The 27817-nt window shown below is 33.0% G+C and overlaps 1 protein-coding gene across 1 annotated transcript in view; it reads left to right on the top strand.

The window, feature by feature from the left end:
- Positions 1 to 27817, top strand: part of LOC129233920 (acetyl-CoA acetyltransferase, mitochondrial-like) — a 43433-nt gene extending 15616 nt beyond the window's left edge. Inside the window, exons 8-13 of the mRNA XM_054867844.1 lie at positions 899 to 1000; positions 10606 to 10753; positions 11957 to 12070; positions 22236 to 22300; positions 23599 to 23756; positions 27169 to 27817. Coding sequence (XP_054723819.1) covers positions 899 to 1000; positions 10606 to 10753; positions 11957 to 12070; positions 22236 to 22300; positions 23599 to 23756; positions 27169 to 27289 — 708 coding nt within the window. The 3' untranslated portion in view covers positions 27290 to 27817. The remainder of the gene's footprint in view (positions 1 to 898; positions 1001 to 10605; positions 10754 to 11956; positions 12071 to 22235; positions 22301 to 23598; positions 23757 to 27168) is intronic.

Below are 27817 nucleotides of genomic sequence, written 5' to 3'. Positions count from 1 at the left end.
TTATCCACAGAGGACTAACTTCGTTGGAAGTTCAAGCTATTGGCTTTACAAACCAAACTTTGGAACATTGCGTTACCGAGAGAATTTCGGACCTCAGTCCCAACTCGTGGCGTAACCATCTCTGCCCCAGATGCTTTTCCAACCCCCAAAAAAAACTTCGATTCTCACCACAGGGTGGTCTGTACTCTGAGACAAGGGGAGAGCGGCGCCGTAGTGACCGCAACTTTTGCGTAATCTTGAAGGGGATCTTGTGTAAAACCGTGGGACAACTCGGTGGTTTCGTGTGGTCTCCAAGAATGACCGCATAACATGACGTAATCGTCGTGGGAGGCCGAAAAGAACCGTTGAGACCTCACACTCCACTTCAATGGCATTTTACTGCAATCAACTCGGGAATGGTCAAGATCGATATTTTGGTTACCAGTACATAGTTACGCACAGATGCACGTACTGACAAATTCATTCAGGGTTGCGTAAATGGAAATTAGAGCTGAAAATTGAGTTTTTTTTTCATGAGTAGAATACTTCCTTTACTCCTTACAGGGACAAAATGTGGAATAAAATTATGTCTGGGTTCAATTTAGAAATTCAGGCTTTGAAGTCACTAAGTGAGGTTTTAGATTATAGGCCAAATTTTATATTTGCGAATGTGACAGAGGTGCATAGACCCTGCACACTAAAAATTTATGTGAAAAAAGTTTGTCCATGAAACTGAATATATCTGCCAGAATATCCCAATTTCATAAACATACTCAAAGCTGAAAAAGTGGTGTCTATTAAGTTTTTTTTTTCATACATTGGTTTTTTGTTTGTTTGAAAAATAACTTCTTTAACCATCAGTGCTTTTGTTTTCTTTCCTTTAAAATATATTTTCTTATGTTCTACTATATTTTTATAGGGAGTTTGTGGTGAAAATACAGCTAAAAAAATGGATATAACAAGACATCAGCAGGATGAATTTGCAGTTAATAGTTATAAAAAAACTGCCAAAGCAGTTGAGGTAAGTTAAATGAAAATTAGGAGCCCATTACTTTTCAACTTTAATTTTTTGTGATAATTGAATTATGGTTAAAAACTGAATGTGAGCAGAACCCTCTCAAGTGATGTGCAACATAGGTTCCCACTCATAGCTTTACATTTAAACTTTGATTAAATGCATAAATTTCACAATTCTTAATGTACAGAAAATTATTATGGTAGTCCATGAAAGCAATGTACAGTCAAACCTTGTTAAACTGCCTCCTCTTAGTTCGCCAAAAAATGTGGTGAAAAAAACGTTCAGTATAGGATTGCAATACAAATTCCCTCCTTAAACCGCCATCCCGCCAACCACCACTAAATTTTGAGGGAAACTGCATACTCAGTATGATAATACAGTAGAAGGCTGTTATAACGCCGACCTATGTAATGCAATTCTCTATAAACCGCACAACTTTTCAGAAGTAAACAATAGGTTTTTAAGTTTACAAAATCCCTTTGTTTTGCCTTACTATCATAAAAATTGTTAGGAAAATTAATTTTTTAAACAGTTTTTCACCTTTCCAGCTTAATTCAAAGCTGTTAAATGAAAATTAATATTCACAGTGAAGATAAAATATCAGCTGTTATGCAAACTATGAAGCTGGCAGAAGTGCAGGATAAGTCACTTTCTTTTAATTGCAAAGCATATTTATTTGTGAATGATTAGTTTTATAATTAGTGTTTTAATACTCATTGCAGTTAGAACTCATTCTGAAGTGCTAATATATAGATATATTCTGAATATTAGCTTCAAAATTTGTGAAATGATTTATATAACGCAAAATCCTGTATAACGCAAAAGCTCTGGTCCCAAGGTGTGCGTTATAACGGTCTTCTACTGTATTGCTGTTTAAACCGCCATCTTGAAAGACCGTGTCAAGCAATTCAAACTTGGTGGTAAGCCATTTAGGAGAGTGAATGTCCATGAGGAGCCACAGAGGGAAATCATGAATGTCACACATACCTGCTACTAATGTCCCATACAAATGCACCTACATTAGCTACTATGAAATTGTCCAGATTTCTTATGTCTTTTTCTGTTTAATTTGCCCCTAGCCGCACTCAGTCACCAAGGAGAATTGTTCCCAACATCTCCAGGAATTTTAACTGGATCTTACCTGCTCCCCCACTTTTTTCAACATTTTCATTTTGACATTTGACTACTCAGCTACAAAAGCATTCATTCTTCACCACCTTTTTCTGTTCTGGTCAGCGAGGGAGAGTGCTGAGGCTTAACCTGTTCTTGGACACTGTGTAGACTTCAGCAAACAAGTTTGCATCAACATTCTATAGCATCGTGCTCTTTTGCTTCCTTCTGCTGAGATGCCGAAAACAATATTTATCATGCACCGAAACATTTTAATTTACAAGTATATGAATAAATACCGATTCACAAGCCATCAATTCATCTTTTCAAGTTCTGGAAAAAGAAAAAAAAAAAGGTAGCCAAAGAACCGTCCGTGACACACTGCTGGAAAGCCAATGACTGTTATTTTTTAAACTTCATTTGGAAAGGAAAATACATGCGTTCAAATGATTTGTCTTGAAAATATGCATTTATGTAAGTTTGGGGAAAACTCGTTAAACTGATACCCTTGACTTTCACCAACATTCGGCCCGTCACTAAGGTTGGTGCATTGGCGTCGTCAGCTGAAATTTATTGGGGGGGGGGGGGGGGGGGGCTGACTCTGTCATTTTCAAGTTGCATTAAGAAAAATTCGTGTGTGTGTATATATATATATATATATATATATATATGAGACAAAAACTTGACATTAAATAGAAATGGGTTTACATTTAATACAATATTTTTAAACGGGTACATCTTGATTTACATATTACACAATAAGAAAAAAAATTAAATACCATCAAATACATTTTTTCCAGACTGCACATGGGATACGAATATCCGTGCTATTTTTTTTGTGATCAATTTGGTCCAAGATGTTTTTGTGAACGTAACATAAAGCAACATGATTCAACCACTTTTGTTTCAGTCGACCTTAAATCAGGGCCGGATTAGCCATAGAGCAGAAGTAGCAAATGCTACGGGCCCCGCGCTTCTGGGGACCCCGCACCAAGAGAAAAAATTCCCCCTCCCCCAAAAAAAAACTACTTTCCGCACTTCAATCCATTTAAATTTATCACTATCTTTCTCTTTTTATTTAGATCTAGCTTTTCTAAATACTCAAATAAAGTAAAAATCTTGTTTTTTCGTTTGATTGCTTTCCAGAAATTTCTCTCAATTGAAGTCTTAAAAACGCAGTTCAGTTAATCTTTCTCAGTGGAAGGAGAAAAAGCTTCATTGGGTCAAAAAGTTTCAGAACTGACCTAAAAATTACAATTTTAGGCAATGTTTGGGGAACGGAGAATTGGGTTTTCTCTAGATATTTTTTTTTTTCTTTTTTTTTTTTTTTTTTTGCAAAATGAAGTCAATTTTAAGGTAACTTAAGAAATTTATGAAAGTTAGGGTCCTAAAAATTTTAGCTATTCAAGCTTAAATAAAAAAAGAAAATTTAGATTGTTTGATAAGGGGTCTCCAACCTTTTTAACTCGCAGGTCACATTCTAAATTTTTGGAGGCGAGGCGGGCCAGTCCAACAATATTTTAGCTCAAATGATCTATTAAGCACTATTCACCGCCCCCCCCACCTCCACCCATACATAGGGAATATATATATATATATATATATATATTTTTTTTTTTTTTTCAATTAAGCACTCATTGATGGTTTTTGAAAATTTCTGGGCTTGCTTCTAAGTTGCTTTATTTCCTTATACATATTTACTATTAGCTAAATTAAATTACATTTTATATGCCAATAAATCTCTAATAATATATCGATAGTGGGTCTTGTAAAATTTAGAATAGTTCAGGAAACTGACACAAAAAGTATTCTTTGTCACAATTTAATAAAGTGAAGTTTAAAAAAAAGGCCAATGAGTGAGTGATACAAGACAAATGATTGCAATGTACTTCAACTTTTTTTTACTCAATTAATGACGATTAAATATTTGGAAATTAATAAGAACACAACACGTGTAAAGCTTTAAAGAAAATAAATAAAAAATTAATGAGAAGATTGCATTTGTTTACCACTAAAAATGTCAGTTCATTCAGAGACAAAATTCGTACTTCCGATAATTTAGAGAAATTTTAAATGTTTGTCTGATGAAGAAAATCTATATTTAGAATCAACATAATTTTTAAAATGTCTGTTCACACTTGCAAGTGGATGCAAAAAGAGAAAACATAGCTTTAGCATGAATTTTTTAGAAAGTCTTTTTCTGGTGGTAGAGAACTGTAAAATGGAGCACATGTTTTCCCTGGGGTCAGGGAAAACTCAATGTCAGGGGACAGGCGGAAGAATGCAGCGCGGAGAAAAGATATTTGTTATTGTAAAGAACAAAAAGAGATGGGTGGTGCAAACGTAGTTAACAGTAAAAAATGATTAAAAAGCAATTTAAATTAACGGTAAAAAGATTTTAAGTAACTATTTGTAATTAAAAATATTGGGTCAATTATATTTCCAACGAGTTCGCGGGCCGTAATTTGGAAAGCCCTAAGGAAAGGGGTTCTTTCCTGAAATTGTGTTCAAAACTGATGTCAGTTTCAGGCTATCTTTGGGAGGAAAGGGTTTGAGGGATCGTCCCATGGTATAGTTGAAAACAAAATTTCAAGCTATGTGGGAAGATTAGAGAAAGGGAATTCCCCCAGAAACAATTCTGACGCGGTTTTAGATTATCACTGGTGACGTTATCTGGGGGGGGGGCGTTACGGGTTTGCTTCGTAAAATGTTAGAAAATGAAATATTTCAAGACGCAGGCTATCTTTAGTTTTAGCTTTGTGTAAAGAGTGGTGGTTTAGAGCCTTTCTCCCCGAATGTTGAGAAGCTAGGCAAGTAGGTGGGTATTCTCCTTTGGAACTTTTTTTTGAAATTTTGAAATCGAGATGGTTCAAGGGCTTTCTCCGGAATTTGGGGTCTAAAAATTTAAGCAATTTTTGTTGATAGCCGGAGAAGGAGGATGCTGAAACTCTTAAAGCACAAATCCTAAAACCACATTTCAAAGCTCTCTTTGGCAATGTTAGACAAGAGATGGGAAAGGGTTACCATCCAGAAATTGTTTGAAAGTGGCTTTCTTCTTAAAGCTTTCGAAATTGGAGTCCTGAAAAGGTAATTATTAGTCATCCTTTAAATCCTCTTTGGTTACTTAACTTCATGTCAACTTTTCACTCGCAAAATCCCCACCCCCCCTACCCGCGACACAATCCCGTAGATCCGTCGCTGTAAACAACAATGAGCAAAATTAAGAGATAATGATAGAAGGAAAGAAAAAGATTCTGAGACTTCACACTTATGCTGAGCGAAATAAATAAATTGATAAGAGGATATTATTTTTTGATGAACTAAAATAATTATGGGTAGAAGAAAAACTTTAAATATCGTTTTTAATTTTTTTTCTCCGAGTGGGAGGGAACTAAAAAGCTGCTGCCCATGCCCCGAACCTAACCCATTTCTTTTGCATCACCAAAGGTAGCCAAAAACTTTTTTTATTTGAATTTGAAATTCAGAAAAATTCAGGAAGAAAATTAATTGAAAACCTGCTAAAACTGCTTTCTGGAACTTCAGTTTCGAAAAATTTCCACGGTTGTAATCCGGAGCTCGATCCCGCCTATAACATTGTCAAATAAGGTGGCCTACAAGTGCGTATTTTGGACTATAATTTCGAAAAATTTCTATGCGAACCTCTCCTCCTCCAACATTGTTAACGATGGTCCAAACTGTTCTTTTTAGATTTCAACTTCGAAAATTTTCCGGGTTGCCTTGGAGAGTGCCTGAACCCTGTCCCATATTGAAACGTAACCCGCGATGGCCTTCAATCTATCATGTTTTCACAACTTCACTTTCGAGAAATTTCCAGAGGATGACTTTCGTGTATTCCGCCCCAAAATCACCAAAGAAGGTAAAAAAAAAACTACCCTTTCAGAGTATATAATTTCGAGAATTTTTGCTTAAAATTGTGTTTTTAGATTAATAATAGGTAATAAACTCGAAAATTTACCAATGGGACCTCCTTGAACACCACTCTTTCCTCTCTCTGCAACATCATGAAAGATAATCTACGGTTTTATTTAAGGCTTCAATTTTAAAATACTGCCTGGAGAGTCGTTGTGAACCCAAATTTTTCCTTTGATCTTACCTAAGATAGGATGCAATGGCGTTCTTTGACTTCAGTTTCTCTAAATGATGACCTCTGAATCTTCTCTTCCTAATATCACCAGGAATCGTTAGAAGTGAGTTTTTAGTATTGAAATATCGAAAAATTTCTGGGGGTAAGCCCCCGGGCCCTCCTCCCTTTATATCGTCCAAAAGTTGCGTTTTTGGAATTGAAAGTGGAAAACATGTAGTAATGGGAAGAGCAGGGGCATTATAAGAGGGTCCTAACCATCGTAAAGCTCTAAAATTACATCCACATTTGTGTATTCATGCGTGTTATAAGTGCACCGCCCATCTCCATGAAGAAGAGCTCTATTGTTTACTATATCATGCAAAAACGGATTTGGAAAACCCTTGGAAATATTTGCTACGGGCCCCGCGCTGGTTTAATCCGGCCCTGCCTTAAATACAATTTCAGCTTTCTCAGCGCACTGAAGCTGCTTTCAGCTTTACACGACGAAGGGCAGCACACCAAGAGTAGCCGCACCAAATTTTCAACATTTTGAAACAGTGGACAGTTGAATTGACAGTTCTGAATGAATGAAATCAACAAATACGAAATCCAGCTTTATCGAATCAACCGCTTTATGGTATCAAAGCTGTTTAGAACAAAATGTGACTCATATATAAGCCGCGACAACTGTATAATTAAATTTTTATATTACATAGTGATAAACCCTGCAGCTCTAAGTTCTTGGCACAAGTTGGATTCGAAGGAGTTTAATTTGATGTTTTTTAATTAAAAAATTAAAGTATATAATTCACTATTATGACATTCACGAACCTACAAAAAACACAACTACAAAAATAAACTAAGACACAAATAATTAAGCTCTCATGATATCATATTTTAATAATGCAACCTTTTCAAGTATTTTCTTAATTTTTTTCAGGTTTTTTGTAGCAAATGCACGAAAATTTTGCGTTTTTGTTGAATCCTCCATACACTCAATGCATATAAAAACCAAAAAACAGCAAAAACCATGTCCATGTAAATACATTAATTTCTGATTTCTCAAAGTCAGTAGGGAAAGTGCCCCTCCTGATCCTCTTTAAGTGACAGGCCTGCCTTGAGAGGCACACCCCACAGATTGAAAAGTACTGGCCTACACAGAGAACAAACAGCATTTGGTGTATAATTGAATTCTGATCAGCGGACGATGGGAAAGAGATAGAGAAATGAACTGCTTTTTTCTGACATGTGACAATAAGTTTTAAAATGGTTATTTCAATAAAATTTGTTCAGTAAAGCAGGATTATTAATGGATAATTTTCTGTTAAGCTTTAATAACTAAAAGGAGTATTATTTATTCCATTAAAATTTATAAAAGATGAAACATTTCGAAAAAAAAGAGAAAGTTGAACGCATTAGCTCTGATTGGACTCATAATGTCAAAATATTGACTGTAAAGCATACCTGATTAGCAGACATTCGGGGACTACTCGATAGGAGGTCACTGTGAACTTTCATAAACTTTCCTTTCCCAAAAAATTTTGTCTGACGAGTCTTCAAATTGAGTAGTTTTTGTGAAATATTGCATTAAAAAGATATTCTCATTAGATGTAGTGATGTGGGTAATTAGGAATTTCATTCGGAAAATTGAGAAGTAACCCCATCTGAATTGTATAAAATCGGGGAGCCCCTGCATGTATTACACTAAACAGAATGGTACTTACCTATCACGGTCTTTTGACTTTTTGAAGACGGTTCCGTGGATGTTGATGATAATTCAGTAGTTAAAAATTACTCAAGTTCATTTGATGTAGAAGGTTTGCTACATTTTCCCGTTTCAAGCCACCTCTCCATAGCAGTAATCGAATATGTAAAAAAAAAGTATTTTTACCAAAATAGGAGTGCTCTTCGGGTCACCTACTCTCAAGGAGACCAAAAGACCACATGGAATTATCTTTATTTTTGTCGGAACGTTTCCCAATAGGGAAGCTCCTTTTATTTCTTTTTTTTCTGGTCATCTTGCTCTTCTTTTTTCGTTGGTCTATCGGAAGGGACATCACAGTATCCATCATTATGCTGGCTTACGATTTGCTTTTGAAATTGCACGTTAATTTTTAGACTCCTCCTCTTTTTCTTCTGTAACGTAACACTTTTTTGGTCAAATTTGAGATGTCGCAAACACATTTGAGAAACCGCGCTTCGGTAAGGTACTTTGAAGCCACATGTTGAATAATGTCAAAACACAATGACACGTCCTTTCCCTTTCTACCCCAAACTTAACCTTTGACCAGCTAAGTAATCTTCTAAATTTTTGTGCATCCTTTGGCCAGGATGTTGTTGCCAGCTGCAAAAAACCGCCAAAGAGGTCTGATGTCTCATTTTGTTTGGGTAACATTGGGGTGGCTATAAATTGAATCGAATCGGAGAAACAAACACTGCAAAACTCGAAACAGAAACCTGGAAGCGCCGAGAAAAGAGATAAGAAAGAAAGGGGCAGAAATTTAGATCCCCGTCTGACTTCTGTTGACTTATTAGCACGAGAGTTGTAAAAAATGGTGGGGGGGGGGGGGGGGAGTTGTCCATCTAGTTTCAGTATATCAAAGTTGTCCCGTTGTTTCCAACTAAATAGCAACAAATACGCTGGAATGACTTTCAAGCTGGGGAGATACTACTATGGAAGGTTGACATTGCACTAGGGAGAAGGTGTCCCCTTTCTAGCATCCTCCACTGAAGCTAGTGTGCGCATAGAGTAAAGCAATGGTTTGTCATTGGAGTTCACTTTTCGACTTTCCGTTCACTATACACATCACCTATTTTGTTTTTTTTTAGTTCAATTTTTTTTCGATGTTCATTTCTTTTTGTTTGATATGAATTAAACATGGTAAATTATGTATTATGCAACTGTTTAAAGTCTTCAAAGCAAAAATAATTTCAACAAAATAATGAATTTCATCTTGACAATTATCGAGGGGGTCCGATTTTCAAATATTGAGGGGGTCCGGTCCTCAAATATTGGGGGGGGGGGGGGGTCTGGACCCCTTGGACCCCCCTGGCCACGACGCCCATGGGTTGGTGGTTTAACAAAGTTCGACTGTAATTCATTTTTGTGGAAATCTTTGAAAAATACCTTTTTAACATTATCAGATCAAAATAAGTTGCTATACTTATGACCGTAAATTTTTTGTTATTCTTTCTTTCATTTCCTTTCTTTTCTTTTCTGTTTCATCAACTTTCCTAAAAATGCATTATTGCTATTTTTATTCTTTCATAATGATTTTTATAGCCAGGCCAAGATAAGGGCTGGCAAAGATGGTGGCCAGGGCATCATTTCTCGCTTCTGATTCTTGACAAAATCTTTAAAATTCTGTATCTCAAAAACAGTGCAATACATTTTGTTGTGGTTTTTTTCATTTCAAAGGAATTTTTTTTCTGTTTAAAAAGATACGCAACATTTTGAATGTGTTTAAATTTTTTTTCCACAATCTTGAAAAAAAAAAAAATCATTTTTTAAAATTTTTCTCAAAGATAGCAATTTTAAAATTTTTAATTTTTCCCCCCTGTTAATTATTACCACTTAACACTACATTCCCTGAAAAGGAGAGCTTCCACTTTTTTGTTAAACAGGTTTTAGAGACATCTGAGGCAGTGAGAAGTAAAGGGATGCAAGTGAACATTTTCAGGTTTTGAGTACAACGTGTATAAAGATAACTTCTTAGGTAGGCTTTCATTGTTTTTGTTTTCAAAATAATGCTGTATAGCTGCACCTACCAGGGCTACTAGTACCATCACTTGCCCCAAGACAGAGTATTAGTTCACCTACCATCTGTACTGGGTTTCTCTAAATTTTTAATTTTGCCACTTGCATCCCTTTGCTTTTCACTGCCTCATTTGAAAAATATGACGATTTTTTAGGAATTCTACATGTAAAAGTAGATTTGAAAATTCAAAATTCCAGTAAGCAGAAAGTGAGAACACCCTTTTAATTCAGTTATATAGCTCAAGTTTCATTTTCAGTTGTCGCTTCATCCAAAAATTTTATTTTTTATAAAATTAAGAATATAGGCCAATTTCAGCGTGGTGCTAAAATATTAGTTTAGTGCAGTACCATCTTGTTTTCACTGAAATCAATTTCCTATTTTCTATCATTTATTGTTGGGTCATTAAAGTACAAATGCTCATACATATCTAAAGCATTCCTCCTTTTATTAAAATACCTACAGTCAACTCCTTCTAAAAGACTATGCTTTAAGACCAAATTTTTGTTTATTATAAGAGAACATCAAACAGAATATTTTTTTAAATAAAATTATCAATCAGGAAACACATACTGAAAACTGCATATTTGTTAAAAATATAATTTTTACCAGAATATTTTCATTTGTTTTTTAACAATGATTATATACTTTGTATTTAGAGTGGTTTATTCAAAAATCAAATTATACCAGTGACTGTTCCAGGAAAAAGGGGGAAGCCTGATGTTGTTGTGAATGAAGATGAAGAATATAAAAGAGTAAATTTTGATAAAGTTCCAAAGCTACCTACTGTATTTCAAAAGGAAAATGGTAAAAATTTTAAAATGTTTCTCCATTCAAATTAAAATTCAATTTTAGTCTAAACATATATTTAGTAAAATCCATTAAGTATTACCAATATATTGTGATTTTATTATACTGGTGGACTGCCGCCCCCTGCTTGCTGTCACTCACCAAACCCTGAAAACTATAAGAAGTTCTGTTTGGGTCGCTTAATGATCCCAGCTTGCTACTCTTGTTTGCCAAGTGCCGTATCATTATCAGGGGTTCATTTCTACCGAAGGAGCAGAAGCTTTATGTGTAAATATTCTTAATTTTGCCTAAAATGTCAAAATATGCATAAAATTGTAATGAAATACAGGAGCTTAGCTCCCATGCGCCATAGTACTTTAGCAGGTATGAGTTCAATAGTATTCTCATAGCAACAAAGCATTCTGGAATCTAAATTTTTTACATGAAATATACCGCCAGCTCAGTCATTTCCAGCCGAGGACTGCAGTTTCGTGCTTATTAGCACTCATCAGCCCGGCATAGGAAAGTGACTGAGCTGGAGATGGAAAACCTCTTAAGGAAGTTAAGAGTGCGAAACAAACTGGTAGCTACTATAGAATTAGCAGACCAGACGACTGACCGAAGCAATGGTTCGATTCAACTCGAAGATTGAACGCGAGGCAAGGTATATTCAGTAAATTACCGCCCATTAGCCAGGGCTAAAGCAGAAATACGTGAAATACACCGCCAGCTCAGTCATTTCCAGCCGAGGACTGCAGCTTCGTGCTTTCAATCTTCGAGTTGAACCGAACCATTGCTTCGGTCACTCGTCTGGTCTGCTAATTCTATATTAGCTACCAGTTTGTTTCACACTCTTGGCTTCCTTAAGAGGTTTTCCATCTCCAGTTCAGTCACTTTCCTATGCCGGGCTGATGAGTGCTAATAAGCACGAAACTGCAGTCCTCGGCTGGAAATGACTGAGCTGGCGGTGTATTTCACGTATTTCTGCTTTAGCCCTGGCTAATGGGCGGTAATTTAATGAATAAATTTTTTAGTTTATTCAAAGTTAAGTAAGAATTAAGTTAAGAATTAAAATTCTGTTTATCACTACTGTTCAGAAGTAGAATGTCACTCTTTTTATGAGCTACTAAGGGGCTAAATCATGTTTTTTATGCATTTTCTAGAACATAATTTATTTGAATTTGATTTTTATTACTTTGATACAGATGTGTTTATTTTTAGGAACTATAACAGCTGCAAATGCCAGTACAATTAATGATGGAGCAGCAGCATGTGTGTTAATGACCACGGAAGCAGCTAAAAGAATGAAAGTTAAACCTTTGGCCAAAATTATTGGTATAAATTCTTTTCTTTTTTTAATTCTTGGGATTTTTTTTTTTTTTTTTTGGCATATCTTTGATGTTGATGAAAAATGTTCTTTTGGGCATGAATATTCTTATTCTAGAATAGCAGATCCCAACCGGTGGTTCGCGAGAGGTTTTCAGGGGGGGTTCCAAAAAAATATTGTAATGGCAGAGTTTTATTAACATGCCTGTTTCTGATAAGTTTCATGCTCAAGCGGTTTCAAGCTAATTTTGCTCATTTTTTATTCATTTGTCTCTCGCACATTCGATTCTCTTAGCTTGAAAATATTTGCATACTTCCTGACATACTTTACATTTGAATAATTTGGTCTGTCTTTGCAAAGTGCCGGTTTTAGCGCTTCCATTGACACTGATGGGTGATCGCCCTGAAGCCATGCTGAAAAAGCTCTACTTGTGAGTACAATTTCCTCAGATGAAGGAATTTGAAAGCGTTTGCTTCCTCAAAAGCTTTTGATTGGAAAGATGGATTAAACTTGATGGAAACTTTACATGGAGCATACATGAGTGTCTAAAATATTTTGATGTTTAGTTTCTTTCCATTTGAGTCCGACAAAGAGCTATCGCTCTTCTCTCGTGTTGAGTCAAATATGCATAGCAGTGTGATAAAGTTGTTTGTTGCTATAATTTTCACATTACATAGACTACAATTCCCTTCGAGCTTTTTTGTCGAAAAAAGGAAAGAATGACCAGCAACCCCAAAAATACCACAGGAAGTATGAAAAATTAATTACTATAGAAAATTTGGTAGTGTGAGGTTTACGCAGTAAAAAAAAAAAATCAACGGAATTTAACCATGCAACTTAATTTGCCCTTTATATAAATAAGGAATTTATGAAATTTGTGTAGAAAATTTCTCTTGTAGTGAGTGAGCGTAACAGTATTTGTTTTGTTAAAAATTACCTTTTGTGTAAAAATTAGAGTAAATGCGTGGATAGAAAATAGACGCTTCTATTGTTTTTCAATATGCGCAATTTACTCCGCACTTATAGCATAATTACAAGAAAATTCTTCAGCAATCAAACGATTAATCTAAGCAGTAAATCTTTATCAAACAGCTAGGCTTGTAATCCTTTTCAAGAATACTTAAACCTCGATCTTTCTCATTTTATTGTACTCAAAAGTTCATTAAGTTAATTCACTTCTGATTTAGTGATAACTAGCTTATTACCCGGCGTTGCCGGGTGCATATAAGCTACCTTTACTCCTGTTCGGTCATAGGAAAATTTCAAGTCCTCTCATTGGCTTATTCGAGTGTCAATCAAAGCTTCAAAGACGCCATTGTAATGTTGCTAGTCGTCTTTCGCACTGTGTTTCTTGTTTGTAATCTGCTAAATACGAATAAGCATTTGCAAATGATATCTTTAATTGAATGTTGCTGGCAAAAACAGCATTATTATTTCCAATCAATTTCATTCTTTGCAAAACAAATGATAGCTGCCTTCGAGCAACTATGCTTTGAAATAAAAATAGGTGGCGCCATCTTTGGGCAAAAAATGCATGTTTTACGACATTGTCTTGATTTAAATTGAAGTTATTTTAAAAATAATTCTCATGGTAAATTATTTTGTAGATGGAAAAGAGCAAATTCTGCAATTTTTCATATTCTTAATGATATTTAATGCAATTTAAACAGCTCTTCTTAAAGAAATGATTACCATTTAACTTAATAATAAATACATCTAGTGAATAATTTAATACATAATAATTTCTAATGTAATTTTCTGTTGTGCCAATTTTTTTCTAGCTAATTTCTATTGAATATTAGTTAGCATTCAAGAATAAGACCTTTAATTGAGTAGTGAGTGCATTTAGAAAAAGTTCCTTTTTGTTTTGGAAAAATTTCCTTCTTTAAAAAAAAAAAAAAAAAAAAAAAAACCTAATCCTTTACTTCAAAAATTATGTTTAAAAGAATCAGATGTTCACGTACTACTATTAGATAAAATCAGCTGAACCAAATATCATATCGTTATTGTTCAAAAGCATTTTAAAGCTCTCTAACAGGTTGTCCATTTTTTTTATGTTAATCCATTTTTTTTTTTTTTTTGTCTTTATTTTGTTTATCTTATCGTTCATTGGTTGGATTGCTTTATGTGTGTCTTCACTGGTTAAATTCATAATCCTGAATTAAATTATAAATAGTCGATGCATACTCTTTATAAAATGCTAAAACAATTGAGATGTCTGTATTTAAAAAAGAAGGGCTTCGACCTTCATTAAATTCAATTTTTTTTAAATACTTTAAATTTTTTTTAATGAATGTATGATATTTAATGTATTGAATGATTACATTCAAATTGTTTCAGAACTATCCATGAAACCACGAAGGTCTTATCAGCAGTACAGCAACAAAATAAGGAAAACTTTTTTGCTAATTTTTCTGAAAATATTTTACAGTTGCAGTTCTCTTCATGGGCCAGTCTAAAAAATTTCGCTGTATTTTTTATTACAATACATTAAAAGTCATATATGGATTTCAAAATTGTCTCAAAAATGGTTGAGTTTTCAAGTTTTAGAATTTTGTGAAACTTTTTTCCCCCAAATGTATTTAAGTTAAATAGTAAATGAAACTGCATGAAGTTCTCTTGAATTGCCTCAGCAACTGTGTGTCATAATTTTTTTAATTAATAATAAATGAATTTAAGGTAACAAACGGTGCGATTTCTGAAAGTTTGACTTGAAATAACATATATATAATTTTACATTACGAAACATTGCTTTTTAATGTTATTTTCAATTATTTCATTCAAGAGTTTAAATTACCTATTCCTTTTTACATAACTTTAAATATTATGAAGAATATTAAAAGATAAAGAATTTGCTGTTTAATTAAAAAAAACTTGCATTGAGAATTAGTTGAAAAATGACTTAATTAAACTCCAATAGCTCCTTCTTCAAAAGCGCCATTTTTTGCTTAAAGATAATGATATTTTTTCGTTTAATTATATATTTTACAGATTTAAAAAAAAACAGAGCATTATTTTATTTTATGAGTTATGAAATTAGAAGGAGACAAGAAGGATATGTTTGCCAGACTCACTCAAAATTCAATTGGAAATCTTATTCTTGAATGCTAACTCATATTCAATAGAAATTAGCTAGAAAAAAATTGGCTCAAGAGAAAATTATATTAGAAATTATTATGTATTAAATTATTCACTAGAAGTACTTATTATTAAGTTAAATGGTAATCATTTCTTTAAGAAGAGCTGTTTAAATTGCATTAAATATCATTAAGAATATGAAAAATTGCAGAATTCGCTCTTTTCCATCTACAAAATAATTTACCATGAGAAATATTTTTAAAATAACTTCAATTTAAATCAAGACAATGTCGTAAAACATGCATTTTTTGCCCAAAGATGGCGCCACCTATTTTTATTTCAAAGCATAGTTGCTCGAAGGCAGCTATCATTTGTTTTGCAAAGAATGAAATTGATTGGAAATAATAATGCTGTTTTTTCCAGCAAGATTCAATTAAAGATATCATTTGCAAATGCTTATTCGTATTTAGCAGATTACAAACAAGAAACACGGTGCGAAAGACGACTAGCAACATTACAATGGTGTCTTTGAAGCTTTGATTGACACTCCAATAAGCCAATGAGAGGGCCTGAAATTTTCCTATGACCGAACAGGAGTAAAGGTAGCTTATATGCTGCCCGGGTGCTTTTCAATGCAACATATCTTTTCTAAATGAGCGTAAAAAATTGCATTCGCACCACTCTCTAGGCCCAAATCTTCAAAAGACTTTCCATAGTACAGAAAATCAAGCATTTGGCGAAAAAGTAGCATAAACAGCGAAAAAGTATGAGTCACGTTGTCTAGGATCTGCAGTGTCCACTGGTACGTTGTCTGAAGTTGAATCAGAAGGGGGGTACATAAATTGTCTTAACGCAAAGACAAATGATTGTCTTTTGCACATCTTGTGGGACAACCTTTTACGTGATGCTTCGAAAGAAAAGCATTGTGCCGCCTTTGTAAGTTTTGCTTTCCCTAAGACTTAAAAAAAATGCAACAGTACTTTTCACGTACATTTTATTCGGAAATAAATCATTGAATGTTTCCTTAAAAAGAGTCGTGAGCTTACAAAAAAAAAAAAAGGCAATCCCTATTATCAGGCAAAAATATATACAAAATAGTCTTCTTGGACACAGTTACAATATTTTCAGATTAATTTAAAATCATCCACAATGTCCAAAAGCTAAACAGATAGTTCACCATACGGAAAATAAAGAATTCATTCAGTATTGTTAATAGACGAAAACACTTCGTTTTACGGATTTTCCGGCGGTGTTTTTCGAATGAAGGTATCAAGTGATACGTTATTTTGTATGTTTTCAGCCAAGCACATTTCGCAGAAAAAGTTTGCTTACTATAAAAAACTTTACAAAATGTGTCTGCTTGCTCTTAACATGGAGATTAATGCCAAACCATAGAGTAAAATTGGATAAGTGTAACTTTTCTAAAATGACACACGTCAGCAACATTTTATTTTCTTATATTGACGATTGACGTCAAATTTCTATTTTCGTGGGTAAAAATGATAGTTAGAGAGTAAAATTAATGTCTTGTAACGTTTTGAAATTTGTCAAGATTTAAGTTCTAGTTCAAATTTTTAAAACCTAATGCTTGCCGTAAATGTTATACATGATATCCCACACTGATGCAGGTAGAGAGAGCATGTATTTAAGTTTGCTGTTATAGACAAATTATTCCTTAGAGAACACCAAAATTTTAATTTATTGAGACACAGTCGTCGTGAGTGGTGGGAATGGGGGGGTCCACTGACTACATTACAGTTGTTATTTTAAGTTATGTAAAACAATAAAAATGGAAGTAGGTGGACGTGAACTTATTGAACAAACTATTTAAAAACCGTCAATTAAACTGCGTTATAGAGAACGAAGTAAGCGTGCGCATTTTGGTCACTATCCGCGTAAGATTTTTTTTAAAAATTATTTGCAGGCCATGAAATTAAAAATAAACGTCTTATTTCTACCTACAATGGTATAATAGACAAATCTTTTGTTTATATTTTACAGAATCTTGTTGCATATTTTGTTCCCCTTATCCACAGCTTAAAAGCAAACGAAATGTATTTCACGTTTTGAAACGTAGTTTAAAAATTTTAAACTTAAATGATTCAAATTTTTCTGATCCATAAATTTAACCCAAAACTTTCTCCTGAATATTGTTCTCAGTCCCCCTCCCAGCAGCAAGAAGAATTACATTTTTGAGTGAAACCAACTGAGCAAGTAATATAAAGCTATCTATATCGAAAATAGTTACATCTCAAATGCATTTACAGCACTTAATTGACTGCTCTTATGACTTGTTGCTCGTGATAAAAAACAGAAATCTCACTGAAGATTGCAATCTCTTGAAGTTTAAGAAAGGTCTATTGTGGTTACATGTGAGATACAAAGTGTTTCACCTTATCCCTTATACTGTTAAAGAGAGTTTAAGCCATTTACAGTGATAATTTCCATATATATCTCACAGCACTTCTTCAATGACGGTTGAAATGCTTAGTGGTAGCTATAAACTTCCAATAATTTTCGATTGTTTACAATAGCAGTTATCGCACTGAGCTTTGTAATTGGAAATGTAGTTTTGTTCAACTTATTTCACGATGAATAAAAAACTTCATATTGGGGCGCAATATTTCAGCATACCGTTTTGAATAATAATTTCTGTGTCAAAAGTTACATATCCTCTAACAGATTTAAAATTATTGCTAGTCGGCGAAGATGCTTCATCAGGTGCATTATTACTCGAGCGTTAAGGTAATATTAAAATTTCAAATGGAAAAATTTGTTTATATAAAAAACATAGCAATTTTTTGCAGTGTAAAACAGTTTAAATTAATATTTATTTGCATTTTTTCCAAACTTTAAGCTCCAACCCTCCCAAACTGTATGAATTCCGCCAAATTATATTTCCATGCAGTTTTGCGGATAAAAAAGGTGCACAACCTTTAATTTTAGCACTCAATGGGAATCCTAGTATGGTAGTTTATGTGCATTAAAGAAACATCATGACCCCCCTCCCCCTTGAAAGACAAATTCCAGCTACGTTACTATGCACAAAAATGAATATTTTGCAATTTATTTGCTATATTAGTATTTTTTACCCCTGTTCTTTGATGATGATAGCCTGGAGTGGTTTAACTTAGTTGAACCGAATTCGGTAAAGATCCGACGTAAATCATGGAACAGTATGAAGAACATATGCATGTTGGTTTTAAGGACCATACAACATTAAATTGTTAAAGCTTGTACACGGATAAAGAATGAATTATTGATACCCAACTAATTTTAGTATTTTCTGGGCTGTTCATGTGGAAAAAACCGATAATTTCGTTTTGCCATTCTGCTACAGAAATACCAAAGCAAGCAGAACCGTCGGAGACCGCAATGCATTCCTACTTTGCAGAATGCAAATCAAAAAACGCTGAACAGCAGCATTTCGCTATCGTTCGGTTTTCTTGCCAAACATGCTTGACGCTTGTAGCAACTCGGCATTAATGGCCAACGTTGAGAATTACCTTTAGTGTTGATTGTATTTAAAATATCCCCTGGTGGTTATAAGTGGCTAATCATTTTCATTTGCTTCGAACCAAGGTTCACAAATTTAACGATTACAGTTTATCTTTGAAGAGACTTCATTTAGGGCATTTTTTACAGGCTTTTCATTCAGACCAAACTCATAACAATACGAAAATTCGTTATGTCGAAAACAGCCCTTTTATGATTAAAGATATAAACTTTAAACCTCTTTGGATCTTTTTTAAATTCCAAAAACCAGCCTATATGAATTCTTGAGCAATAATTTACCTCTGTGCCAAATTTGGAAGAAATCCGACTAAAACTGGATTTGTATAAGGAACATACACACATACCCACAAACATACATCCATTTTTATATATATAGATAGAAATAAATGTACCTTAGGGTCAGAAAAGTTTCAGAAAAACTTTTGAGCCTCTTTGTTCCACAAATATCCCATTTTCATATTTTTTTCAAAGTTGATTGAAGCTCAACACAGAATAATCACTGTGTTCATTTTTTGGTGAATTTGTTTTGCATTCATTTTTAAGTGATCATTTTAGTTTGTATTAATATTTGTAATTCTGTATTTTGTAATTATGTTTTCATTCTTGTTATAAACTATGCAGCAGTATCAAACTAAAAGAAATCTCAGAAATTTTAATGTCTATGTGTAGTTGTGTGCGCACGTGTTTTTTTTTTTTTTTTTTTGCTTGTTACTTTTTATCTAGTACCTAAGGGGTTTGCCAACTTCTTTCGGAGTTTGGAAGGGGTTCACAAGGGGGAAAAGGCTGGGAACCGCTGTTCTAGGAGATCATTACATACCTTTTAAACAAGCAAAAAATATAGTACAACAGACCTGTGATCTCAGTGCTCTTTTGGTTTCAAGCGTCCCTCTTTTCATTTCAACAAGCAAAAAAAAAAGACTGTTTAATTTTCAGGATTTTGTGATGGCTACAGTTTTATTTGTAAACAATAGAAACTAATCATTGTAAATGAAAATATAAAAGGGTTATTTTTCTACTGGTATTTTTTTTTTTTTTAAATATATATTTCAATGAAGATACAATATAGAAATTATACTTGTGTCTCCCATTAACACATGCCTCTTATTATTAATTGAGGCCTCCAGTTCTGGGTTGTGAGGGAAAGGGTTTTCGATAAAGACCTAGGTTTCTTGGGATTTTGTTCAAAATTTTTAGTTTTTAGGTTTATTCATGGAAAAGATTGTTGGTGGCACTCTGACGCCACTAATAATGAAACTCACGCCATAGCACGTTAGGCAGCAGCATTTCATTGTAGAAGCACTTAAAATTTAGTAATTTTATTTTTAATTGATGATTTTTTGCAACATTTGACCAGCGAAGAAGTGCTTTGATTTAGCAAGGCTGAACTAGATCCAATAAGAAAACTTTTGCTGGCCAGGCATTGAAAAGTGGTCCGTTTTTAGCTCAAGCAAGATGCATGTTGTACTCTGCTAAGCGTTTTGTCTAAAATCTACTTTAACTGTTAAAAATTGATTCCATAATGCATGGTAACTAGCAAGTCATTTTAACTGGGATATAGCAAATATATATGCATCTTTACATGAATGGAGAAGAAATTTGCATGTCATATCTTGACTGGTGATTTTTTAGGTTATGTAATATGAGGGTTTTACTGATATAACCCTCATATTACCTAACCTAAGGTTATGCTCATAAAACAGAAATGGTAATTAGGATGCGTTAATAACAGTATAGTTATTAGGGCCAATTTACCCCTTTACAGTACACTTAATATAAATATTATACTTACAGCTTATACCATTGTGGTATTTTTATTTGTCATCAATATCCAAAGTCTCAGTCATCTAAATATAACCAAATAAAGAACTATATTTTAATAATGTAAATTTAAATATATATCCTGTCATGAAACATATGAATTTAGTTTTTCCCCCATCAATATTAAACATTTCCCTCTCATATAAAGCGGGAATTTGACCTAATCTGCCAAGTGGATGATAGAGGAGCCCAAGTGAGGCATAGAACCACCCAACTCGTTTATTAAATTTTTTCCCCCATCAAACATATTCTTACTAAAATCTAGTTTTTTTTATCTAAACAATCTGGAATGAACATGCAGGGTTGCCAACTGCTCCTTATTTGGCATAGTTGCTCTACAAAAAATCATTTTGCTCCTCATTTCTGCATAAAATTTATCAAACAAGCATTGCACAAATGTTTATCTGAAGTTGCAGGAAATGTCTGCCATCAAGTGTCAGGGAAGTTTTTGGAAATGTGTGCCATCTGGCTTGTTTGAAAAAAAAAATAAATCCAACTGTTCTTCCTTTCCTTAAATTTAATTGGATTTTTTTTTTTTTTTACAATGGGCATTTTTGCCTCTTGTTGCGTTGTTATTTTTAATATCATTCAAGTTATTTTCTACTTTATTATATTTTGTTATTTTATTGCTATAATGGCAGACATGTCTTGGGAAATTAAAATTTTTCATGCTCTAAGTATGATCTAGTTTTCATAAATGTTTTATTAATCAAAATATAATTGATTTATGCTACTGTTTCAGATGACAATCAGAACTCAAACACAGACTTAGATGAATGGTTTTAGGGTTTTTTTTTTTTTAACTTATTTATTTTTATGATGACTGAACACACACACACTGAACACAATATTGAGCTGCTCCACAAATGCTTTTCAACTTGTTTTCCTAAGGTTGGTAACCTTGCACATGCTTAAAATTTAAAAGGTTTTGTAGGCACAAAAGCAAAAACCTTCTCTACTCTAGCCGTGGCTGTTATTTTTCTCTTTATGTTGTATAACTTTTCTGCCTATCTTGTACTTTCTACATAACTGTTTCAAGTCAAGACATTAATGAAACTTTTTTTTTGCAGTAGATAATTTTTACGCTGGTTTTTAAGAAATTGTTCTGAAGAAATAATTATAAAGAGATCTATTTTAGTATTTGTTATAATTTTTCACTTTATCATTTTTAAGGTTAATAATTAACCAACAACTATAGTAGCGATCACAAAAAAGCAAATAAGAATTTTTTCTTATTTATATGTTTCTTCCTCAATATCAAGGATTTTATGATTTCAATTATCATTATGCAAAACTACCAACGGCAGCCCTGATGCAGTAACCTTCATAGGCTATGCAAATTCTTTGACCATGGAACCACCCTAAATTTGTTTAAAATATGGATAAAATGTACAACGTATGTACCAACTATCCTTTTATCATTGGGTTAATCCAGTATGTCCACCTAGGCCACACTGCTTAGCATTTTCGATTTTCCTAATTTCTTTCACGATTTACTCTTCAATACTAAGTGAGTTTAAAGAAATTGCAAGGATTTTTTTCTGCTCATACTTTTTTTTTCGCTGTTTTTTGACCTAAACGTCTTGCATAAATGCAAAGAAGCATGAAAGAGACTATTATGTAGTTCCCATAACTTTAAAAGGGGAAAAAAAACCTGTTTTTGGTTATTAAAGAAAAATGTAATCAGTTAATTTTGCAATTATTTTTCAATGTGTGCTTTTCGCAAAATGAAAAGTACAAATTTATTTTTTAAAATTTCAGGTTTTGCTGATGCTGCTGTGGATCCCATAGATTTTCCCATTTCTCCTGCATTTGCTATTCCAAAGGTAATTTTACTTAAGTTTTCATACCTCTTGTTTAAAAAAGACTTTATATCATATTTTTATATTCCTGAATCATTTTCAAAAGTTGAATGTTGAAGATTCTTCTAAACCAGCAATTCCCAAACTTTTTCTCCTTGCAAACCCCTTCTAAAATCTGAAAGAAACTGGCGAACCCCTTGTTCAGTAAGAAGCAAAAATATGTACACAGAATAAAATTTGGGAATGCTACAAGTAGCAGCGCTACTGTAGTAGCCACATTATTTAGTAGTTTGTAGTGTAGAGCACTCATAGCTGCCAACTTGTATGGTTTAGCCGTACATTGTAAGATTTTCGGTTTTGTACGATTTTTAGTTTTTTGGACTGTCTGACGCGTTCACATTGTGCATGAGCCAGGCAATGCATCGTGCATGAAGCATTGTCTGGCTATTATCACACGCAGTGATTTGCTTGTTATGAGAATTATATGTGGTGTTCTAAAGTTTGCTATTCATTTAAGTAGGACTAGATAGAGCTGTGCACTTCTTTATCAAATAACAGCATGGAGAACATTTTAATCTGTTAGAACGTAAAGAAAAACTTGTTTTGAACAAGTTTTTGATAGACAATTTTTGAAAGCTGCGAAATCAAAAACTTTTCGAAGTTTAAGTTCAAAGAAGTAAAAGTTTATTTATTTACTTATTTTTAAATTTATTTATTTATTTTGCTAATAAAAGCACAGATCAAGTTCACATAAGGATTTGAAAATATTATAATACTTTAAATTTTAATACTTTGCTTTATAATGGTCAAAAAAGCATAGAAATTTAGCCACCAAATACATTGTAAAATTTTTTAAGTTGACATGTTGGCAGCTATGCGCACTATTTTTTGAAAAAAAAATTAGAGTAGTCAGTAGTGCAATACAAAAACTAGTAGTGTGGTCATTTCTGGAGACTACTTTTAAATAAAGTTTTTGAAATAAGAAACAAGATTCAAACAAATCCAACTGCTACAAATCTTATGCGAGTACATCATGGTTGATTTTCTTCAATAAGTTTCAGTAAGCATTTCTTATCATCCCAGATTTTTTTGAAAATGTTTAATTGATTTACATTATTTTTATATTAATCTTTTAATGGAACCTTGTGAAGTGTGAGACCTCAAACTGCCACTGTATATCCTACATATATAATATATCTGTGATTAGCAATAACCTCACTTTTAAGGTAACATTTATAATTGATAGTGGAATATATTTATGAGAGGAAGTTAATCAAGTTTCACATTGTTAAAATGTTTTAATATTTTAAATTTTCTTACAGGTCCTGGGGAAAACTGGATTGAAAATTGAAGATATAGCTTTGTGGGAAATAAATGAAGCTTTTAGTGTTGTTGTTCTAGCAAATATCAAAATGTTAAATTTAGATCCTGAAAAAGTTAATGTGAATGGCGGAGCTGTCAGTTTGGGTCATCCTATTGGGCAAGTTCTTGCTATATGCTTTTTTTTAACACCACGAATTTAAAATAATACATATTGTATGTCACATAATTTAAAAATGAATTATTTAATTATCCTCTTTTTGTATCTTAATACCAGCAAATTAAGAAATATTCCTTTAATATACTTACTGCTCATTTTCCTAGCTGTTTACGATGGTAACTTCCAATTCATTTTTATTAAAAACTGAAATACATTTAAGGCAAACTTGAAGCAAATACAGTGGAATCCGGTAAATTAAATCTACCACTATAATGTATCAAATGTTTCTATGACATTTTATTGTAATGTTCTGTTTTTTTCAAGAATGGACTTTTCTGCAAAGATTGCTTTTATTGTTTTTGCAATACACTTATACAAATTTCTATGACCCATCCAATAAAAAACCGTTTAATGCTCATATCCTCCAAATTTTTTGTTTCTACATTCATTCATTTGCAAATTAGATGCAAGAAAACGGTGGTACCTTAACTTTGAGGCCAGTGTATGCTAAGGAGCAAAGGTATAGTATTTAGGAGGGGTATGAACGTGACAGGTTTTAGCTTATGAAATGTATGGCTATAGAATGTAAAGTAGATGCTTTTTAAAACTGGACTACAAAATTAGTAGAAAAAAATGAAAGACCAAAACTACTCAGCTGTAGTTGAAAGGTCATGGCTAGTTTCCAACATAAATGAAAGGGATGATATTAAACCATTTTAAGTTGACAAGGAATTCCCAAGCTAAAAGTTTAAACAGCATTCTTCAATGTTCAATAAGTGGGAATTTGATTTGAAAATCTAGAGTCGGATTATTGTCAAAAGTGAGAAGTTCATCAATTAGTTTCTTTCTGCTGATAATATGAGACCGTAGAACATCTTTTTTTCTCTGTATTTTTTCACTTAAAAGTCAACTTTGAAGACAGTCAGATTGTTTTGACTGTTATTCAAGAAATAAGAAAATCCTTTTTTTGACTTTATCCTTGTCTTTGGCAATAGTTCAACATTATGTTAATTGAATTACTCTAGTTAAGAAGTCTTAGTATATGAGGGGGAAACTTCTGGCTCTGATTGTGAACTGCTTTATGTATTCATTTTTTTTTTTTTTTCAATCCAACAGTGATAAGTTCTAAGGACGAAATATTTTCATCTGACATTGTGTTCAACTAAAACATTTTCAATTTGCTTGATTTGTTTTCATTACTTGAAAAATAATTTTGGTACTATAATATTTGTGTTTTATTGAGTTACTTGCAATATTGTTGGTTACTGTCAGCTGCTTTAACTAAAATGATGCTGCTTTTAATTTATAGAATGTAGAGAAATGATTTAATGATGTTTCTAACTGATTATTAAGAGCCAGTTTTTATACGAACCGGGCAGAAATTGGGTGCTCGGATATACACCATTTTTGATTTTGCTCGAATATTTATGGTGTATTCTTTTAAAGATTTTAGAAAACACGTATTTTTTTCCTTCAAAAAAATCTTTGGAAACCTGTAAAAATTCGTAAAGTGGAACCCGACGTAGAGGTTTTTCCAAATCAGAGTTTTTTAAAATTTGTTTATTTCTGTGCATTGAGCATCCGCCAAAAAAATTCTTGTTGTGACAAATATGACATTTAGTATCTGAATTGAAATATGTCATAAATTTTGTGGCTGACCTTCAATGGACTCTGGCAGGGGTGGCTTAACTGGGCTGAAGAAAGTGAAAATGTGCAATGTTAGAGGCCTCTTGGTTCCATGCAGTGAGGCTCCACTATAGTTTTTGTATATAATTTGTGTAATAATATATATAAATTATTCAATACCCTCATTAGTTGCTTGGCTCACCCTCTGTGCTGCCGAAAATTGGCGGTTTTCTATTTAAAAAAAATGCTAAAAAGTGCATTTTTCACAAGCCTTTATCTCAGTGCACTGAGGGTCAGTGTAGAACTGGATACCTGCTTTTCAAACTAGAGTATGTATATTTTCACAAACAAGTAACAGAACTATGGAAAAATTCTTTTCAAGAATACAATACGTATTTCAAAACAGTACAATGAACTATTCAGTTTCCAGTTCAATCAACATATCCAGGTTTAAACTTTCCCTAGGGACTTCCAGATACTACTTAAAAAACTAGTATGATCAAAAAACTTACTATAAAAGAGTTATAGGTTTGCAAGTAGACTGGTTACGCTCACTCGAATACTTTATAATATTAGGAACTGGAAGCAAAGTGAAAAAAAAAAAACTGATATTGGGGTTATAACGTAAGTTATTTGTAACACTCTTTTCAAGGTGTTTTAGGCATATTTTAAAATATTTTAATTAAGATAGCTTTTTTCTTTGATAATAACTTATTTTCTACCATTTTAGTCTGTACATTATAGGGATAAAAATTATTTTCTCAGCACTAAACTACCATGATAGCAAACAATTTCAGTGTCATATTTTATTACTCATGATAAAAGCAATATTATGACATTATAAAACAAGGGTACAATTGCCTAACTGACAAGTGTCAATAAATGTGTATTTTAGTGGGACAATAAAAAAAAAGCAAGATAAATCATATAGTTTGAGTACAACTAACTGGATGCGTCGTTAACTCGTATGCTATTTCCTCATTTTGAAGTGCATTTTTATGAGCCTGCAGAACCATTGCCCATAGTTCTGTCACTTGTTTGTGAAAATACATACTCTAATTTGAAATGCAGGCATCCAGTTTTACACTGACCCTCAGTGCACTGAGATAAAAGGTTATGAAAACTGCACTTTTTAGCATTTTTCAATACCAAAAACTGCCATTTTTTGGCAGCACAGTGGGCGAGCCATACAACTAATGAGTGTATTGAATAATTCAAATGTATTATTACATAAATTATGTACAAAAACCATGGTAGAGCCTCAGTGCATGGAACCAGGAGGCCTCAAACATGTCACATTTTCACTTTCTTCGTCTCTGTTTAGCCACCCCTGCCAGGGTCCCCTGAAGGTCAGCCATAAAATTTACGATATATTTCATTTGAGGCACTAAATATCATGTTGTAATTGCAAAGATTACTTTTGCTGATGCTCAATGCGCAGAGATAATTGAATATTAAAAAATGTCGATTTGAGAAAAACCCTAAGTCGGCACCAACTTTCGAAATTTTTGTGGATCACAAACTTTTTTTTGGAAGAAAAGAAAAAATATGCGTGTTCTAAAATCATTTGAAGAATTCACTGTAAAAGTTTTAGCAAAATCAAAAATGGCATGTATCTGACCTGCCTGACTTTATAAAAACTGACTCATAATATCTTATACACATTATTTTATAAACAATTGCAAAAAACAAAAATATAATTTTAAAATGGGTTTGACCAGTTTAGAATATTAAAAAACAATGGTTTGTATATTTTGTTTAAATCGTTTTTTTTTTCTCCTAACAGAATGTCTGGTACAAGAATAGTGAATCATTTAGTTCATGTGTTATCTCCTAACCAGTATGGATTGGCTTCTATTTGTAATGGTGGTGGTGGTGCATCAGCTATTCTCATACAAAAATTGTAAATAATTTATAGTGCTGAACTCTGTTATTAAAAAAATAATCTTATATATTTTTTGTATGGAATATTTTTGTGCCATTAAAAATGAATAGTTTTTATATATATTATTGTCTTAAGTAATTTTTATTTAAATCAGTTTTCTTTTAGCAGTTATTTGGTTCTGATCTATTGAGATTGATGTTTTGTTGAGTTTTCATTCTCTGCTTGAAATTTAGAAGACTCTTTTTTTTTCCTTTGTTGATAGTCCCAAAATTGACAAGTAGGTATTGAACAATTAGTTGTTGCTGTGGCTTTCACCCAGTCTACTAATCTTAACTGTTGAATAGCCTGTGTGGGTGAGCAAAATGTTCCAAAGAAATTGCATCAAAACAAAAATAGTGTCCCCCCTCATGCCCCTGCTCTCCATCTTGATAACAGATGATATGACTACTCTGTAGTGTTCAAGTTTTTCATTACAAGATGAGTTGCCAAAACAACCAATGATCTGAAACTTGATGTCTTGGGTCTTTTTTTCCCCAATTTCCTTTAAAAA

This window comes from Uloborus diversus, unplaced genomic scaffold (genome assembly GCF_026930045.1).
Source record: "Uloborus diversus isolate 005 unplaced genomic scaffold, Udiv.v.3.1 scaffold_805, whole genome shotgun sequence".
NCBI lineage: Eukaryota > Metazoa > Arthropoda > Arachnida > Araneae > Uloboridae > Uloborus > Uloborus diversus.
This window is presented reverse-complemented; position numbering and strand designations above follow the sequence as displayed.